The following is a 20,396-nucleotide window of genomic DNA, read 5'->3' as shown; positions in this document are numbered from 1 at the left end:
GAAAACATTTTTAAACCTGCATGTGTACACTTATAAAGAAGTATCCGATGTACACTACCATTCAAAACTTTGGGGACATCCAGACATTTTTTTGTTTTCCATGAACACTTTTATCTATCAAATGAGTTGTCCATTGTCTGTGTTCTTTTGCCGATATGAATCTCCTCCATTCTCAGGTCAGATGAGACTAAAATTGAACTTTTTGGCAACAATGCGAGACGTTATGTTTGGCGTAAAAGCAGCACAGCTAATCACCCTCAACACACCTTCCCTAATCTCTGGTATGGCTTTTTCTTTGTGATCTGCCTAGAAGGTCAGCCTCTTGAAGTGGCTGCTTCACTGTAGATCAGGGGCCAAAAGTCATGCCCTGGGGGCCAGTTTCAGCCTGATAGATTGAAAGTTAGTATAAAAGTTAAAGGAAAGGTGTGTATTATTGTCCCACTAGATGTCACTGCATTTGGTCAAGCCACCGAAAACAAGTGCTAAAAACACAACGGAAGAAGAAAATTTTCAAAGCGGCAAAGTGACAAAAATGCATTGCTTTTGTTGCTTTAATCCATACATTACAAATTATTATGTAACTTCATGGACGGAATGACTTAAAAGGGGGGAAAATATAGAAAAAAAAAGACAAAATGGGAAAAACGAAACAAAATAAAAAATACAACGACAAAAGGAAAAAGAGAGATAAGAAAAAAATAATAACCTTTACATTTTTATATAAACACATTAACACTGAAAACACAGGAAATACAATTAAAATATTTAAAAATCTGCAAAAAAATGATAAAACACAAAACAATTTAAACTTTTTTATCCTCAACAAATTATATGGGGCGGCAGTAGCTCAGGAGGTAGAGCGCTCGTCTTGGGATCATGGGATCCCAGTTCGAATCCCGGTTCGTCCGTGTTACATGTCGAAGTGTCCTTGGGTAAGACACTGAACCCCTTATACCCCCAATAAGCAGGTTAGCGTCTTACATGGCTGCAATACAAGGCCGCTATTGGGAAATGTGGAGCACATTGTAAAGCGCTTTAGGAAGTCATTGACTTGGAAAGCGCTATATAAATGCAGATAATTTCCTTTTCATTTCATTTAAAGTCAACAACATAAAATCCCCAAAAAGTGCATATTGACCAATCATAAGAGAAAAAAGGCATCTCAAAAGGAACCAGCTGTCTATTTGGTGGGGACCGGATCCCTTCGTTCACTTCCATTAGAGCCCTTTTTGTTTAGAACGACAGGCGTCGGTTGCCGCTATATCTGCGATTGTCAACAGCACTGGTTCACATTTTTCGCAACTTAGCCCTTATTTGCCTTTTCTCTTCACTATTTTGAACGGTGACATAATCTGAAAATAGGTCAAGTAAATAACTTGAAAGGAGAGCAGAAAACCGCTTATCCAAAGTGATGGCATTGTGACACCAGAAAAAATAATAAGTTAGATCAGGGGTCGGGAACCTTTTTGACTCAAAGAGCCATAAAAGCAAAATATATTTGTTTTGGGAAAGAGCCACACCATATATTATGAGACAAATTTGGGTTTGGCTCCGCCCGCCCACATTTACTAAATTGCTAAACCCGCGCCGCAGACAGAAGCTTAGTCTTCAGCACATTTATTTTTGATGATTTGATAAAAATTATGAAAAGACAATAATGCCAGAGCCCGTGTCCCAAAATCAACAAACATACCACTTTAAACTTGTCTCTTTCTTGCAATTACTCAAGATCGGTTGAACTCATTTTGACCCTTTTTTTTCATACATACTGGTTTCAAAACCAAATGCAAGCAGTTATTTTGTAAAAACGTCAAAACATTCTGAAAACAGGGAGCCTGATGTGCTTACCTTTGGCGCAGACGGCGTAGGGCGAGAGATGGGAGGGAGTGCTTGCACTTTTTGCATAGCTCCACCCATCCCTTTCACTCACCCAAACAAATAACTAAGTTATCTTCCGGTGTTTTGGCGTATTTACAGTTTGTTCTGTGGATTTCATCATAAGGTATCTGAACACTGAACACCGATTATTTAACATTGTACAGCCAAAACAATTTTTTTTTGTGTTTTTTTTTTTTGTGTGACACCTTGACTGTAAATTGTAGTGAAAAACGTGCCCTATATATTATGCAAAGCACTGCTTTATAATTCAGCTTTGGATTGGCTTTGCGTGTATCTGAACAGGATTAATGGCTCAGGTTTTGAACGAGATGGAGAAAATTTGCATGCAATCAAATTTGTCTCTGAGCCACAGGTACTCATAGAAAGAGCCATATATGGCTCGCGAGCCATAGGTTCCGGACCACTGAGTTAGATTATACCACTACTGAAAAAAAACAACGCTGTTATATAACGGCATCATTTATAACGGCTTTATTCCCAACACTGTAAGGGCGAAGTACACACCATTGTAGGAGAGCTTCTGTGTCTTGGTAATTTCCAGCCTGCTATAGCCTTCATTTCTTACAACAAGAATAGGCTGTTGATTTTCACAGGAAAATTCTCTTTTCCTTGCCATTCTGAAAGTCTCTAAATTTATTTGATGTGTTTTATATCCTTAATATTTCAAAATGTGCCCAAGACCTTTGGAACAGCCTGTATATTAGCTTGTAATTGCAGACAATGTTGAGGTTTGAGCAGGGGTTGGAAACCTATGCCTCACGAGCCATATACGACTCTTCTTGTGAGTACATGTGGCTCAGAGATAATAAAAAAACCTTGAATATTTTCCTGTGGTGTTTCAAAGTCAAGATATTTAATCCCAATGTGGGTACATGCGAGGGCCAAAGCCATTATCCATAACCTGAGTTAAATCCACATTCTCAACTAGTTTACCTCAACATATCCTGTTTTGGCAGTAGGTCTCTCTCCCCCATAAATAATTAAATAAATATAAAAAAAATATTTTTGCTTTTATGGCTCTTTCGGTCAAAAATTTTCCCACTTCCTGCAATACAGTTCACAGTCAATGGGTCACACCAACAGATCCTGTTTTGGCTGTATGTCACGAAGGGAGCCTTTATACGGAAGCTCATTAAATATTGTATGTTCACCGTTAGGACACTTTATGATGAAAATCACCCGAACAAAGTCTAATTTCCCAAAAATGCCAACCAAGTACACAGAGCAATTTCATTGAGTGAGGGGTAGGAATGGGCCGAGCTATACACAGGACAGAACACGCGCACTCCTTCACTTTGCCCAGCACCGTCTGCATTGAAGGTATATACCGGTTTAAAAATATATATTTTTGCTTTTATGGCTCTTTGTATCAAAAAGGCTCCCGGTCCCTATGTTATAGGCATTATGAGTGGAGGAAAGTGACGTACAGTTGTTTGCCAGAGTTTGGAGAGCCTCGGTCAATTTCTCGGTCAAACTCCGTCCGGATGTCTTCCAACCATCCATCGTCGCCGAAGGCCCCCCACTCTGTGTTCACGCACATTCTGCCTTCATCGCCCTCCACCAGGTCGATGTGACGTAGCTCCTCCATGTAGCAGGCGTTTGTGCCGGTTCCTAAAAAACCAAAACACAAACAAAACAAGAAAAACAAAAACATAAACATATAGTTTATCATGAATACATGAATATACAAGTCCAGCCTACTCTCTTAAGAAACCCCTCCCGAGGATGTATCCCACTAACGCTAAATCCATTACCCATGAAACGGATGACCTGGAGCTACAACTTGTGGAAAACCGCTACATTTGGGTTTCGGTTGTAGTCTAATCATTGAGGAGAGCTGGCCTAACTCGAGGTTAACCAATGGTTTTTAAATCGCTTCCTTGCACTGAAAAGGAGAAGCTCTCCAATTTCGTTATACTTTTGTATGACAATAAAGAGCATATATTCGACTGCAATTCTGTGTTTTTTTTTTGAAGAATCAGAGTCAGAATCACCTTTATTATCATTGTATTTCTACAAAGAGATTACGGTTGCACTCCAGTTGGCAAAAAAAAAAATACAATATAAAGACTGATGAATAGTTTTTTTTTATACATACCTACAGTATATACATACATATAAACATACAGTATATACATACATATAAATGCATGTATATATGTATCTATACAAGTATATACATAGATGTGTATATATGTATATATATATATATATATATATATATATATATATTTATTTATTTTTTTTAATTTTTTTTTTACAGTGGCTTGCGAAACTATTTTGCCCCCTTGAACTGTGTGACCTTTTGCCACATTTCAGATTTCAATCATAAAGATATAGAACTGTAATTTCTTGGGAAGCGTCAACAATAAGTGGGACACAATCATGAAGTGGAAGACACTTTATTGGATATTTAAAACTTTTTTAACAAAAAAACCCGAAAAACTGGGTGTGCAAAATTATTCAGCCCCATTGAGGTAATACTTTGTAGCGCCACCTTTTGCTGCGATTAGAGCTGCAAGTCACTTGGGGTATGTCTCTCACATCGAGAAACTGATATTTTTGCCCCTTCCTCTTTGCATAACAGCTCAAGCTCAGTGAGGTAGGAAGTGTTTGTGAACAGCAGTTTTAAGTTCTTTCCACAGATTCTCAATTAGATTGAGGTCTGGACTTTGACTTGGCCATTCTAACACCTTGTTATGATTTTTGGTGAACAATTCCATTCTAGCTTTTGTTTTATGTTTTGGATCATTGTCTTGTTGGAAGACAAATCTCCATCCCAGTCTCAGGTCTTTTGCTGACTCAATCAGGTTTTCTTCTAGAATGGTCCTGTATTTGGCTCCATACATCTTCCCATCAATTTTAACCATCTTCCCGGTCCCTGCTGAAGAAAAGCAGGCCCAAACTATGATGCTGCCACCACCATGTTTGACTGCGGGGAAGGTGTGTTGAGGGTGATTAGCTGTGCTGCTTTTACGCCAAACATAACGTCTCGCATTGTTGCCAAAAAGTTCAATTTTAGTCTCATCTGACCAGAGGACCTTCTTCCACATGTTTGGTGTGTCTCCCAGACACTTTTTATGGGAAATGGCTTCCTTCTTCCCTCTCTTCCATAAAGGCCATATTTGTGCAGTATACGACTGATTGTTGCCCCATGGACAGATTCTCCCACCTCAGCTGTAGACCAGTTCATCCAGAGTGATCATGGGCCTCTAGGCTGCATCTCTGATCAGTTTTCGCCTTGTATGAGCTGAAAGTTTAGGGCCTGATCTTGGTAGATTTGCAGTGGTCTGATACTCCTTCCATTTCAATATTACTGCTTGCACAGTGCTCCTTGGACTGTTTAGAGCTTGGGAAATCTTTTTGCATCCAAATCAGTCTTTAAACTTCTCCACAACAGTATGTCAGACCTGCCTGGTGTGTTCCTCGTTCTTCATGATGCTCTCTGCGCTTTAACCCGACCTCTGAGACTATTACAGTGCAGGTGCACTTATACAGAGACTTGATTACACACAGGTGGATTTCATTTATCATCGTTAGTCATTTAGATCATGTCACCATTCAAAATTGCGACTACCATACAGTTAGATACTGATTACGAACACAGTATTTACTAATGAGTCGCCAAAAATGTCAGCTCTATATTTGACAGCACCAAACTAGTGTAATTTGCGAACAAATGTCTCTGAGTTGGCTCTTGGAAAACGAAATGGAAACCCTCCATCTTTTTCTATTCTCTAATTTTTTTGATCTTTATCTTTTTTCTCCCTTTTGCTATTGAGCGTTCTCTATTTCTCTCACTCTTTCTCCTTTTTTCTGTCTTTATCTTTCTCCCTCTCTCTCTTACTCTGTCTCCGTTCTTATCCCTCTATCTTTCCTTTTCTCTCTTTCTTGCTCTTTTTCTGCCTCTCTTTCCTTCTCTCTTTTTCTTAAAACCACTAGTCGGGCCCCCGTGAGATTTTTTTCCAAGCATGTGGCCCCCAGCTAAAATTACTTTGACACCCATGCTGTAGACAGAATACCGATGATGATTCCGACTTCACAACGATGATCATCAAAGCCACAAGTCATCATGGTTCCCACGGTATCGTTTACCACAGCCATGATGTCCGCTTCATAGTCCTGCCAAAAATGTTATGACCTCAGTAACAGCGGCCTCTCATTTAAACTCAGCCATGATGAATGCGTGACTTACTCCTCGTTGTTTGATGGCTTTGTTTAGAAGTTCGACTACATTTACGCCTTCCACTCCACTTGCCTTGAAGCGTTTTGTCCACGTTATCAAAGTGCTCTGCAAAGAGATAGCGGGTCTTTCAGTGAAACTGCAAAGCTACAGACAAGAAGAAACAGAAAACTGGTCCACAAAGCAGTTCACATTTTACACTGCAAAAACTAAATTCTTATCCTATAAGCCACATGTGTCAATCTCGTGTCTCATCACATCGCTTTGTGTGGCCCGCAAAACTTTAAAAAGGGATCTTCAATGTGGTGCCCCCTGATGACAGCTGAGGCGCCCGCGGACCTATTCTGAAAAAAATTTTTCTCTACCATGTGGCCCACGAGCTGATTTAATTGGACAAGGATTATTTTTTTGCAGTGTATAACCAAGAATGACAAAGTGGCTTTTTAATAAAATAAAAGACATGAGAATGCAGTTTCACCTCATTAAGTTTGGTTTGCTGGCAAGGGAAAGAGAAGGTGAAGCCAACTGGCAGCTTCTTGTCTTTAATGTTGTGTTTTTCCATGAAGTCACCCAGACACTCTGCCACATGGCCAAAGAGCTGGTGTAACAAGGCGGAGGAGAAAGAGAAAATCAATGCATGTTTATGTGTGTGGTTTTTGCCGGAACATACTCTTGTGCCACTCCCGTGGATAATGTCTTCTGGGGTGTCGTAGATCTGGCTCTCCATCTGAACTGTCTGTTTCTTTTCGTGACTGACTTTAACACGCAGAATCCTGAAAGCACTTCCTCCCAAATCCAATGCAATGAAGTCTCCTTTCTCTGTTAGTGGTCACAAAAGAAGGAGGAATGGGTAAACAAACTAAGGTAGTACAGAGACCCCTCACTACTTGCGCTTCGGTTATAGAATAAAATAGAATATACCTTTATTGTCATTGTTACAACATGGGTTGAATATATTGTGACAACGAAATTGGACGTGGCACTCCAGTTCCACATTTTACAGTGAGGATAAAGAAAACAAATAAAAGATAAAAGAACAAAGAAGATGTTTGTACTGTCTTTGTTGAATAGGCTTTGTTTTCCTCCAGAGGGGGTGTGGGACAGACAGAGATGGCCGGATCCAACTAGATGTTTGATTTTACTGTACACATGGTCCAGTGTTTTTTCCCTAATTGCTCAGTCCACGTATTGCATCGATTTTGGAAATACAGTCCTTGAGCATGCCTGATTAAAGTCGCCGACAACGATGGGGCGGCAGTAGCTCAGGAGGTAGAGCGATCGTTTTAGGATTAAGGGATCCCAGTTCGAATCCCGGCTTGTCCGTGTTACATGCCGAAGTGTCCTTGGGTAAGACACTGAACCCCCAATACCCCCAATAAGCAGGTTAGCGCCTTACATGGCTGCACAGATCACGGCCGCTATTGGGAAATGTGAAGCACAATGTAAAGGGCTTTGGGAAGTCATTGACTTGAAAAGCGCTATATAAATGCAGATCATTTCACATTTGAGAGGTTCGGGTTCGCGCCCCGGCCGAGTCATTCCTAAGACTTAAAAAGTGGTCGGCAGCGCCCTCTCTTGGCTGCGGCTGCATCGGGTCAGGTGCAATCGACATTTCGTTCTGTGTACATTGTTACACAGAATGACAATACAAGGAAATTAATATTATTATTATTATTTCATAAAAGCTCCGTCGGGGTGAGCAAGCTGCTGTTTATTGATAGCAGCCGGCAGGAGATTTAGCGCTATGCTAACGTTAGCATCCGGTGGAACTTTAGCATCCGGTGGAACGTAAACAGCAACCACAATGACCACAGTTAGCTCTCTCGGTAGATAGAAGGGTCTACACGATACTGCTAGAAACTCTATATCGAGTGAGCAGTGTGTGTCAATGATTCGGCTGTTATTGCAGCGCATAGTCCCCCCCCCTGTTTTTACCGGAGTCTCTGTCTCGTTTGTGCCGGTGAAGCGTGCGTCCTGCTAGTTAGATAGATAGATAGATAGATACTTTATTCATCCCCTAAGGGAAATTCACATTTCCAGCAGCATCCCTGAGCTGAGAACAATACAATAATAAAGCCAAAAGAAAACAATATACAAATACCCAGTGTGACGTGCAAATGCCCACTTTAGCATGTTATATAGATTAACTAAATAGTGCTACACAGAACACATAATGCAGTAAGATCCAATGTAGGTGGTGTGGTTTAATGTGGGCCTTTACTCTGCCGGGTGGAGTTAAAGAGCCTCATGGCATGAGGAAGAAAAGATCTCTTCAGTCTGTCCGTAGTACAAGACAGTGACAGCAGTCTGTCACTGAAACTGCTCTTCTGTCCGGAGATAATGCTGTGAAGCGGATGCGATGGATTGTCCATGATTGACCTCAGCTTTTTCAGTGCCTGTCTCTCAGCTGCTGTTGTTAGGCTGTCCAGCTCTTTGCCCACAACAGAGCTCGCTTTCCTAGCCAGTTTATTGAGACGAGAGGCATCCTTCTTCTTGACGCTGCCTCCCCAACACGCTGCCGCATAGAAGAGGGCGCTTGCCACTACTGTCTCATAGAATATTTTCAGGAGCTTTTTGCAGATGTTGAAGGAGGCCAGCCTTCTGAGGAAGTAAAGTCGGCTTTGCCCTTTCCTACATAGAGCTTCTGTGTTGGCAGTCCAGTCCAGTTTGTTGTCCAGCTGCACACCCAGGTATTTGTAGGTCTGGACAAATTCTACACATTCTCCCTTGATGGTTACAGGAACCGGGTGAGTTCTGGTTATCCTGAAGTCCACCACCATCTCTCTGGTCTTGGTGGTGTTTAGGTGCAGGTGGTTTGCGTCGCTCCATCGGACAAAGTCCTGAATCAATTTCCTGTACTCCTCCTCCTGCCCGTTTCTGATACATCCCACGATCGCAGTGTCATCGGCAAACTTTTGCACATGGCAGGACTCAGAGTTGTACTTAAAGTCCGATGTATATAGAATGAATAGGAACGGAGAACTCCGCGATGACAAAAATACTCCAATTTTGGACAAAGCTGTTGGTGGCGATCCGCAGCTCAAATTCACTCATTTTGTGGACGATGGATCTGGCGTTGGTCAGGAACATGCTTGGAAGCGCTGGTCTGTGTGGTCGCCTTCTTAGCCTAGGCCCGACTGACAGGCAGCCTTTTACTTTTGCTCCGTCGTTGTCGGCAGGCAGATCACCCAGGGAGATACGGTGGTCTCTGTATATCCCTTGGGATGTTGTAGATGTTATTGTAGTTGTGAAAGGAGTCGAAGGGAAAATATGAGGGATAAAATAACACTGAAAAACAAAAGACGAACTGGAGAGCCAGAAGCCGCCGCACTCACGCGCGCTGCCATCTTGGAACATCTTGGTTATTGGTGGTTCACTGCTTTTCTTTGTTTTTGTTATCATTAATATCATTGTGTCGTGCATTTTAGAGAGCGCTTTTGGGGCGCTCTGTTGTGGGTGGGTGTGACTGTTTGTGTCAGCGTTCCTACAGCTTAAGGCGAGATAAATTCAAGACTTTTTAATGAATTTGGAAATAAAATTCAAGACCAAGTCTACAAATAAAAAACAATTGAAACAAGCAAAACAAAAATATTTCTTGCACACAATATATCGGGCCCAACATTTTTAGCCACAGCTTTTAGCCGTGGCTAAAAATGTTGGTCGTTTAGCCACTTCATTAAATTTACACTTTCCGATGGTACAAAGTAGCCGGAGCGGTTATGTGTATTGTGGGTAGACCTAAGACCTGAGTGTGCGCATCCGTAACAGGCTGCTATATAGTGGCAGTCAAACAGCCAGTTTGGGCATGTGCAGTCAACGTCTCAGACTCAAAACAAATGAAGCATAGCGACTCTTAACTTTTAGTGGCTCGTTATATTGAAAAGAAATCCATCCATCCATTCATTATATGCACCGGGTCACAGGGTGCTGGAGCCCATCCAAGCTATCTTTGGGCAGTGGGCAGGGGAAAACTCTGAACTGGTTGCCAGCCAGTCGCAGGGAACACAGAGACAAACAATTCACTCGCTCATTCACGCTTAGGTACAATTTTGACCGACCAAATAATCTGACATGCACGTTTTTGGAATGTGGGAGGAAAACGGAGTGCCCGGAGGAAACCCATGCAAGCACGGGGAGAACATGCAAACTCCACACAGGAAGGTTCGATCTCATGACCTCAGAATTGTGTCGCACACGCGCGAACCACTGCGCTGTCGTTCTGCACTTAAAAATAAATTCATCAATTAAAAAGTAGTCTAAGGAGAGGCAGAAGAAGGCAAAGATATGCCCATCATGAATAACGTGATACAACGAACCGATGATCTAATTAGTTGCCAACGCTTTAACTCATCGATTTTTATCGATTTTATTGATTAGTTGTTAAATTCCCAGTGAGCATTTACTATAATTTTAACTAGATTTTCAGGTCAAGTCAAGTCATGTTTACTTGTGACGCCCTTAATCACAAGAACTTTCAAAGAGCAGTTCAGACTTCTGACTATTACAGACTACACTATTAGTACATCAAAGTAGCATTAAAATCATTCATTCAACCCTGTAAAATCATTCATTCAACAGCGGAAGCAATATGTGAAGTTGTCATCTGAATACTTGAACATCTGTTGTGGATTACCACAGGGTTCTATCCTGGGTCAAAAATTATTCAATTCATATATTAACGACATTTATAATGTTTGAAAACTATTAAAATTAGTAATATTTACAAACTACACTAACATTTTCTATTCAAATGATAACTATATTGATTTGGTAACCTGCATTAATCGCAAATTAATAACCAAAAAGTATGGATGGATATAAATAAATTATCTTTAAATTTAAATAAAACCAAAGTAATATTCATTGGTAATTGCAAGGCAAAAATCAAAATGTTCTAGTAATATAGATTGTGCTGCAATAGACACTATCAGAAATTAAGTTTTTAGGGGTCATAATAGACAATAAAGTAAGCTGGAAAACACACATCAGACACATACAAACTAAGGTATCTAAAAGAATTTCAATAATTAATAAAGCCAAATTCCTTTTAAACTATAATGCCTTGTATTTATTATATTGTTCTCTAGTTCTGACATACTTAACATATTGTGCAGAAGTCTAGGGCAATAATTACAAAAAGTTCACTACAGCCCCTTTTTATCCTCTCAAAACGTGCAATTAGAACCATAGGTTAGGTAGGGTATCGGGATCATACTAATATTTTATTCCTGCGGTCCAAATTATTAAAATTGGATGATTTGGTAAAAAAAAATTCTTGACAACTGCTATTTAAGGTCAACAAAAACACAGTGCCAGAAAACATCCAAAGATTATTCACTCGGAAAGAGGGAAGTTATAACTTAAGGGGCTGTCGTAAATTCAAAATCCCAAAGGTGAGAACTACCAGGAAAAGCACGAGTGTGTCTGTGTGTGGAGTCAAACTTTGGAATAATTTACAAGACGAGATCAAACAATGTCGAAATATAAACGTGTTCAAATTTAAATACAAAAAAATATTATTGGCGGAATACAGAGATGAAGAAAATGGGGTATGAGTGATACGAGAGAATGGAAATACTACGTTTACAACTATACTTATCTTTGTTGTTATTGTTGCTATTGTTATATCATAACTATTATAATTAATATTATTGCTTTTGTTGTTATCGTTGGTGTCGTAATGAAGTTTGGTGACTAGTGGCATTATGACGTTGAGGGATGGGTACTACGATGATTAGTGCATAAAATATGTGACTATTGTTGTTATTATAATTATTGATATTTGACCTATGTAATGTGTGTATCTTTGAAATTGTGTTGTATTTAGACACAAAAGAGAGCTATCTATAGAATGTAATTAGTAGGGAAGATGAAGGGGGTAGGGAAAATAAGGGTCTGCTTCTTACTACCCCTTTTCAAACATGTTATGTATCATTATTTTGTGTAGAATCATTGTTTTTGCCCTGTTTTTATTTTAATGTTCGAAATAAAGTTCATTCATTCATTCATTTATATAAAAGGGGGGGGGGGTTTTAAGGGTTATTGATCTATCTTCGTTATTCATTATCCATTATCCGTTATCGGTCAGTTCATAATACGCTACAAAGCCTAGGAGCCGGGACACTTACTCTCAGCCAAAAGGCCAAGCTAAGGTCCTAGCCCTAAAGCCTTGCTGCGATCATTGCAAATGCCCGTTCCCGGAGGTACTGCAATACCGGGCCGATGCGTGGAGTGGACAGAGCAAGCTCATATTCCATCTCCGAAATGCAAAAATCAAAGATAGTGACTTCATAGAAAGTACACAAAAGGCCAAGCTAAGGACTTAAAAGGCCAAGCTAAGGACCTAGCATCAAAGCCTTGCTATGGGCCAAGCTAAGGACCTAGCATCAAAGCCTTGGTGCTAACCTGATGCGTCCAACGTGTCCTTCATTCAAGTCCACAGTCCAAAAATCACAGAAATTACGCAAATACCCCTGGTAAAACCTATGAAGACAAACTAATAATTAGGGGGACTCAAACATTCATGTGAATTCCCCACTTAGTTTGCTTACGGTTGCGTTTCAGTCTCTAATTGATACATTTTACTTAAATAAATTAACGTTCCTAAGGCCCGCCGACGGGCCGTCAGACTGTTGGTAAACAAATACGTGTCTGTGCAATGTCACCAGCCACTGAAATATGTATTGCCACATATCTAAGGAAAGCTTAAACTCTTCATTCAAGATATGATGACCATATTAAAATGTACTTATAACAGAAACATTATAATCAGTCTAATACAGGATACCTGAAACTGTTACGCAAGTATAACTCACCCAAGAGTCTTTGTAATATTCCCCTAGTGAGCCGATTCCCCGAAAACATGGTCTGGTTATATTAGCAAAAGTCCAGTGAATCCAACTGCGTAAAATATTTACTCCAAAACACACAGCAATGCAGACAGATTTAAAAAAAATCCACCTAAAAGCATTCTCTATATGTTTGACAATCATTGTTGTAATCTCTCCGTTTCGCTTCAAAACTCCCCTTTCAAAATAAACAGACTTGTCAGATGACTTCGGGTAAAGCCATTGTTGTCATATCTTTTAAGTGACACAACTCTCTGCCAATCGCAAGCTTTTTTCATGGTACTTAGCCTGTGACAACCTATAGGGCCTGTATTGTGAAAAAAAAAAAAACACCATGACCTACTTCGGCTTTAAAAATCTTTAGCCAATAGTTACCGATTCAAATGTGGATTGACACATTGGTTAGCCAATGCAATTTACAATGTAATCTTACTCAATTTTACGATCTGTAATTAAATCATAGCTGAAACTAAACGTCCACAAATGCAACCCGGTATCCATTTTTACTCGCATGTGTGCACAATATGGAAGGACTTCTATAAAAAGAAGTCAGACATTTAACACTCTTTCACAATGTCTAAAAATTATCCAAAATAAAATACACGAAAGCAAAGTTATTAGAACAGGTCGTCTTCAAATGGCCACTTATGGAAACGCCTAGGCCTACCATTACACAAATGTGTAAGATACTTTGTTTAGTTTTTCCAATTTTGATAAAATTTTACAAGGTACTAGGTAAGACTTTAAGCTATTGTCTCATCTGTTTTCCAGCTAAGATTCCCATGCTAAACTCATCTGCACGCATGTGATTGCAAAAAGAAATTCAGGCAGGAACAAAAACCTTCTATTTCTGTGTGTTCCAAGTCAGATAATTCAATGCTAGTCACACTTGCAGTGGTTATTTCAGTTTGGGATGAAGCTTTATAGTGTTACCTTTCAAAAAAGAAAGTAACACTCCATATTCTTCAAATGGGTCAAAAACAGCATTCAATTTACTTTGAGTATGGTTTAGATTGGGATTTTAGGCACATTTTACAAAAAACAGTAAGGGGTTAATCAATTAATTGATATGCCAACTCATAAAGAAGGAAACACACTGGACTTGGTTCTGACTTGAAGAGTTTCAACCTCAAATGTGACAGTATTACCGTATACTACCGTTATCTCTGATCATTATTTTATTACATTTGAGTTTGCGACTAGAATAGAATAGAATATATTTTTATTGACATTGTTACAAAATGGGTTGACCATATTGTGACAACGAAATTGAGCGTGGCACTCCAGGCTCACATTTAACAGTGAGGATAAAAAAAAACAAAGAAGATAAAGAAACAAAGAAGATAAGGTTATAATTTACACAATATAAAGGAACAAAGAAAAGAAGGTTATAATTTACACAATATTTAGACAAGAAATGTGGGCATGTAGGATGTTACATACAGTTTTGGGATCGTATTAGTGCAATATGCGTTAAGTGCAAAAATAGTCAACATTGTGCAAAGTGAGCATAGACATGAATACAATTTTACATCTGTATGACGAAATGTGTTTGCGAGTTTTTCAGTTTTTTGTGCGGTGTGTGTGTTAAGGGTGGTAATGGCTCTGGGGAAGAAACTGTCTCCGAGTCTATTTGTTTTTGTTTTGAGTGACCTGTAGCGCTTGCCGGAAGGCAGCAGGTCAAAGAGGTGGTGGCCGGGGTGAGAAAAGTCTTTGATGATGTTTTCTGCTCTGCTGAGGTAGCAAGAGCAGGCAATGTCCTCCAAACTGGGAAGAGAGCAACCAACGATTCTCTGGGCTGTGTTGATGACCCTCTGAAGCGTTTTCCTGTCTGCTGCCGTGCACCCAGCATGCCACACCGTAATGCAGTATGTTAGAATGCTCTCCACTGTGGCTTTGAAAAAGGACACCAGCAGCTGCTGTCGCAGATGATTTTTCCTGAGCACTCTCAGGAAATTGAGTCGCTGCTGGCCCTTCCCTACCACCGCTCTGGTGTTTGCAGACCAGACTAAATGTTATATTAAGAAACTGAAGGATTTAGCGACCGCAATATTCGCCCTGGCACATCTTGTGCCCTCAGAAATTTGGGGGTAACCTTTTAAAGCAAGTAACTTGCAGGGATGTGATTTGACCAAAGTGAAATTATCTGAAAATTAGGCGGGGGTCTGGGGGCCGCGGGCACCAAGCTAGGTCCAGGGCAGTGCCCTGGTGGGGGGACAAGTGGGGCGAAGCCCCCCGGAGCTCATGGGTTTTACGTTTTTTTAAGTACTTTCAATGCACTCAGATGACAAAGAAATAGACAAAACAACAGCATCAATTTTCAATGTATTTTGAACTATCCCATATAAAATTACAGTTTAAGTCAACTCAAAATCAGTCACATTAAAAAACATTGGACTGCCTTTGCTTTTAAAAACTATCACTGAGAATATCATCATATCTAACTCATGTGATTACTAAGTTAACACATAAATCATGTTGAAGAGTTCAAATTTCATGAAGAAATAATTGTATCATGACCAAATGAAAAGTAACTCATATTAGAACGTACCACAAATGTCTTTGTTATAGCAGAAGATGCTATCTATAAATGAAAGTACAATAAGTATAGGCCCTACAGTAAAGTGTTGGTGTAATGTACACATGAAAATCTATTATTGTAATTGTTAAATATTTATGGCCATTTTTATTACGTTATAATATTTTCGAAAAAAAGGGGAAAACTGTCAAATAAATTTGAAAAGTTTACCACCTACCTCAAAATTCACGACTCTATCAGCAACTGGTACAGGTTTTTGGGGTGGATCACGTCTCTCTATTACCGCTTCCGTTTGTGGTGTCAATAAGGGATGGAGGCCTTAAAGTTTTGGAGTTTTCGTTTGGGCACCGAAACTACCAGCGATGGAATAATTTGTTGTTCTTGACTGGAGTTCTTTCACGTGTTTTTTGCTCTTTGCGTGACTTTCAAGAGCTTTGAAACCTCTCCCACCATAGACAATGGTATCATGGCATCAAATGCAAAGCGCTTTCCCGGCACGATCGATCTTCCGAATAAAGTCACTGAACAAATTCGTCACAGTCTTCTTTCCAACATTTGTAGATATTTCCTTCTCCAATCAGTCCGATCGAAACTTGTTTTTTACGATCTTATCAATTTCTTTACCTCGCGGAGCATCTTTGTGTTCGATCTTGGACATCTTTCTTCAAACACTCGGCAAAAACGTGTGAGAAATGAACAATGGCATACTCCTACGCCTTTAGAACAAGCGCGTTTATTGGTCAACACGGAGACTTCAACCAATCGCAAGTACGTTTCATTTCAGTTACAGAAACACTAAAATGGAATGCTGTGGAGACGAAATCGTTTTTTTTAACCAATTAAAAAATCGGAAATCTTAGAATTTTATTTTTGGAGATAAAAAAAGCGGAATTCCGCGAATTAGCGGAAAAATCACATCCCTGAACTTGTGACTTATTTTCAGTAAAATGCCCGGCGGCTGCTGACCTGAGCCGTCTGGGATTGAGCGTACAAATGTAGGCAGCATCTTAAGTGATGAGGTTGTGTACGTGTCACGGCGCAGTCCTTTGACCAGCTCCATGCGGAAGCGCTTTGTGATGTCCAGTAGCGTCTCATCAGAAAAGCGCATGGAGTACAAGTACTTGTCGATCTGGAAAGACACAAAAGAGCAGGCGGAGTTTTGAGAACCCCAAAAAACAATTTAATTCAAACCTGAGTCACTTCTGCAACTCTATTTCTTAACGCTTATTTGGGTGAGCCAAGACACGCTTTTTACCAAATAATACACATATTATCAACATAAAATATAGAATATTTATAAGCTATAGAATAGAAGTGTGTTTTAAGCTTCGATTTAAACATTTCCACTGAGGTTGCAGATCGAATCTCGGGGGGAAGAGCACTCCACAGCACCGGGGCCCGAACGGAGAACGCTATCAAACCTGAGCCCATCCCATCCATCTCCGGGCAGTGACACCCTGAACTGGTTGCCAGCCAATCGCAGGGCACACGGGGACAGACAACTCACTCGCTCATTCACACCTAGGGACAATTTGGACCGGCCAATTCACCTGAAATGCATGTCTTTGGAATGTGGGAGGAAACCGGAGAGCAGGAAACCCACGCAAGCACGGGGAGAACATACAAACTCCGCACAGGAAGTCTGGAGCTGGATTTGAACCCACGCAGGAGGTTCCCATGACATGAACTGTGCTGCACATGCGCTAACCACTGCGCCACCTGAGGAGAGTGATATGTTTATAATATTTAGAACTGAAGGTCCAAGGACCCCAAAAAGACCTTTAATCAGCGAACCCCACTTAGAAAATAATTAAATGTGTTTTATCAATACAGTACAAAATGTTACACTGTTTACTGTTACTGTTTGAATCAGGGGTCTCAAAATTGTAGCCCCGAGATGCTAGTTTGAGGCCCCCGCCTTAATATGAAAGTTAAAGGGACAGTATGTATTATTTTCCCACTAGATGTCGTGGATTCTGTCATGCTACCGAAAAATAGTGCTAAAAGCATAACGGAAGAATACAAAAGACAGACTCAAATTGACCAAAACGCACGACGTACTTCTCTTTTTTTTTTTTGCACAGCCTTTTTAAGGTTTGTGGGTTCCTGTAGCAGCAAGATCTTACTTTTAGAAAGAAAAGAAAAAAAGGACAAAAAAAGAAAATGGAAAAAAAATTACAAAATGAAGAGACAAAAAGTAGAACAAGAAAAAAGAAACAAAAAAAGAGAAAAAAAAAATAAAAAAGACGAAAAAATTATTTATTTCATTTTTTACTTTATTCTCTTTAATTCCTTTTTTTCTATCTTTCCTTTTCTCAATTTTCCCTTTTTGCTTTCTTTTCTTCCTTTTTTTCTTCTACTTTATAAAAACATGTTTCTCTTCTAGCTTTGCCTTTTTCTTCTTTTGTTCTCCATCTCTTTTTCCTTGTATGTATTTCTTCCTTTTTTTCTGATTTCTGAGCTTTCTACATATTTTTCTTTCTGTTTCTCCTTTTATTTTTACCTGATTTTATTCCTTTTCGCTCTCTCTTCTCTTCTTTTTTTTACATCTACTTTTTCTTTGCTTTTTACTTTTATCATTTTGGTCTTTTTTTTTCTTTTTTTTGCTTTAACCCCTCCCTTTTGAAGTCATTTTGAGCATAATTTTACATGATCATTTTTAATTAGATGGATAAGGCTAGAGGCACCCTTTCCTGTGGTGTGTCTTGGGCAAGTCAGCACGCCCAGGGGAGGAGTCAGCACGCCCCATGGGGGGTGGCCGATGCCCCAGACGTGTCAAAAAGACGGAAGACACACGGGAGCAGAGACGAGAGGGAGGCTCGACAAGACTAATTAGACTAAGTCGGCTAAATTCGATGGAATTCACTTAGCTAGATAATTTAAGAAAATAAATCTGCCCCCGTGTGGAAAAGCCTGTCTCTTGTTAATATTTTTTTCCCTAAAATTAAGAAAAAAGCATGCATTGTTAGGAGAATAAAGTTTGTGTTTAGTTAATGGAGTCAGATAACTAATTCGAACAATTTGGTAAACGCTAAATTTGTAATATAGTTTTTCCCCTAACACTGAAAAAAAAAATGCCCATTGTTGCCTCTCTAATGACACAAAAACTCCAGCTCACATGCACGCTTACTTTGATTGCAAGGCCAAGTAGGTTTGTTATTTAACCACTGGGTTTGTAGGAAAACCATTTCCTTGGGTGTGTCTTGGGCAAGTACAGCTTGGTGGCGCCCATCCCTCTGCGGGCTGACAAATGTTTCCACCCAGTCTTGAACCGGTGATTACTTTACTCAATTTCATTGACTTCAAAATACCGCGTTTCAAACACACTGCTAAGGCTACATGCATTGTTTATACCTGCACCATGCACTGTAATTTTGGCAGAAACTTGCGACTAAAATCGCAAGATTGAACCCTGATTTTTATCCACCAGGTAGATTTTCTTGTGCATGGAGAAGGTCTAGTCAGCCACTTAGCCTACAAGTAACATTGCATTAAGGCGCCTGTGTGGGAGAGACTGACTCTACTTAAAATCTGTTCCTCAGAGAATCCATTAAATATCTTTAAAAGGCAGATTGTTGTGTTGACTTGGAGGAAAATCAACCAAGGCAAAACCATCCAGGTAAAAATGAGCAAAATGATCTTCCTGGGGAACTTGATTTTTAATTAAATATAGGTTTATTGCAAGGACATATCAAATGTCATCTTCAAAATAAAATCAGTTTCCCAAATTATTTACATGTAGTACATGTTGAGCAGATAATTTTACAACATGATAACAACAACCAATTATGAGCATCATTGTCCTATTAAGTAGATGGTAGATAAGGTAGCTGTTTTGAGGTACAGATACTATTTTTCTTCTTTTTAGCGGCATAGTGGAAATGGACCATTAATTAGAAAAAAAAACACCTATTTGGTGAAAAATCATTTTAGGTTAAACTTATGGATTTAATGTAGATATGATATGATGACAAAATAGTATGTCTACGTGTAGGTCTAATTTTTTTTTTATAACTTTGTTTATAATCATTACCATATGTTTCATTTGTTCATTGGATCATCAATGTTGAGTGTCATTGTAAAAATAAATAGCCAACCTCAAATAAAAAAATGAACTCACACTATCATACACCAAGAAAGGAAAATAAATCATCGGAAATAAAAGACATAAATATGGGCAATAATGTAGTGAAAACAAATTCCTTGCATTTTATTTCATCGTTTAAACACGAAAACATTCTTCACAAAAATGTGATATATGGCCCAACTAGTCCAATCATGCCATCCCGAATAATAAACAATCATGAAATATGAGTTAACATTTGAAATTTACCCATATTGTGTCTGTATTTTAGGAGGTAGTTTATTGTCTACTCTTGACTTTATATGACATTACAGCTCATGCACCGCTTTGAAACTTCTTGTTATTAAGGGCTATACAAATACTACTTGACTAGAAAGAAAGAAAAAGAGAGATAAAGAATGAGAAAGAGAGGGAGAAAATAAATATATAATAAATATATATCGAGAGAGAGAGAGAGAGACAAAGAAAGAGAGAGAGAGAAAGAAAGGAAGAGAAAGTAAGGGCAAGAGTGTAGAAGAGAGAAAGAGAGAAGAGAAAGAAATAGAAAAAAAGACAGAATAAAAAAAGAGAAAAAGAAAAAATGAAAGAAAGAGAAAGTAAAAATAGAGAAAGAAAAAAGAGAGAGAAAAGGGGACAGACAGAAAGAAAGAAAAAGATTGAAAGACAGAAAGAAACAAAGAAAGACACAGAGAAAGAGAAAGAGAAAAGGAAAGGGAAAAATCACAAAAACCCAGCTCTTGTGGCCTTTTTCAGAACAGGTCTGCGGGCACTATGTTGAAGACTCTTGTACTAGGACCAGGGGTGTGAAACTCATTTTAACTTGGGGGCCACACGATAGAGCAA

General features: G+C 39.3%; 1 protein-coding gene and 1 pseudogene across 3 annotated transcripts in view; both read right to left on the bottom strand.

Moving 5' to 3' along the window:
* LOC148368133 (hexokinase-1-like) overlaps positions 1-20,396 on the bottom strand; it is a 141,066-nt gene that overhangs the window by 91,573 nt on the left and 29,097 nt on the right. For 2 of the 3 annotated variants that reach the window (XR_015850371.1, XM_088334849.1), the window contains exons 2-7: positions 16,436-16,598; positions 6,753-6,901; positions 6,561-6,680; positions 6,095-6,190; positions 5,922-6,021; positions 3,327-3,510 (exon numbers count right to left, since the gene is read on the bottom strand). Coding sequence is in view for 2 of the 3 variants with exons in the window: in XM_088334849.1 (XP_088190975.1) it covers positions 3,327-3,510; positions 5,922-6,021; positions 6,095-6,190; positions 6,561-6,680; positions 6,753-6,901; positions 16,436-16,598 (812 nt within the window). In the remaining variant the exon portion in view is untranslated. Of the gene's footprint in view, positions 1-3,326; positions 3,511-5,921; positions 6,022-6,094; positions 6,191-6,560; positions 6,902-16,435; positions 16,599-20,396 lie in introns of all 3 variants that reach the window. The other variant, XM_088334848.1, reaches the window with a different exon arrangement.
* On the bottom strand, positions 12,265-12,400 carry LOC148368134 (U2 spliceosomal RNA; annotated as a pseudogene).

Source organism: Urocampus carinirostris, chromosome 4 (genome assembly GCF_059441175.1).
Source record: "Urocampus carinirostris isolate Australia breed hairy pipefish chromosome 4, RoL_Ucar_1.0, whole genome shotgun sequence".
NCBI lineage: Eukaryota > Metazoa > Chordata > Actinopteri > Syngnathiformes > Syngnathidae > Urocampus > Urocampus carinirostris.
This window is presented reverse-complemented; position numbering and strand designations above follow the sequence as displayed.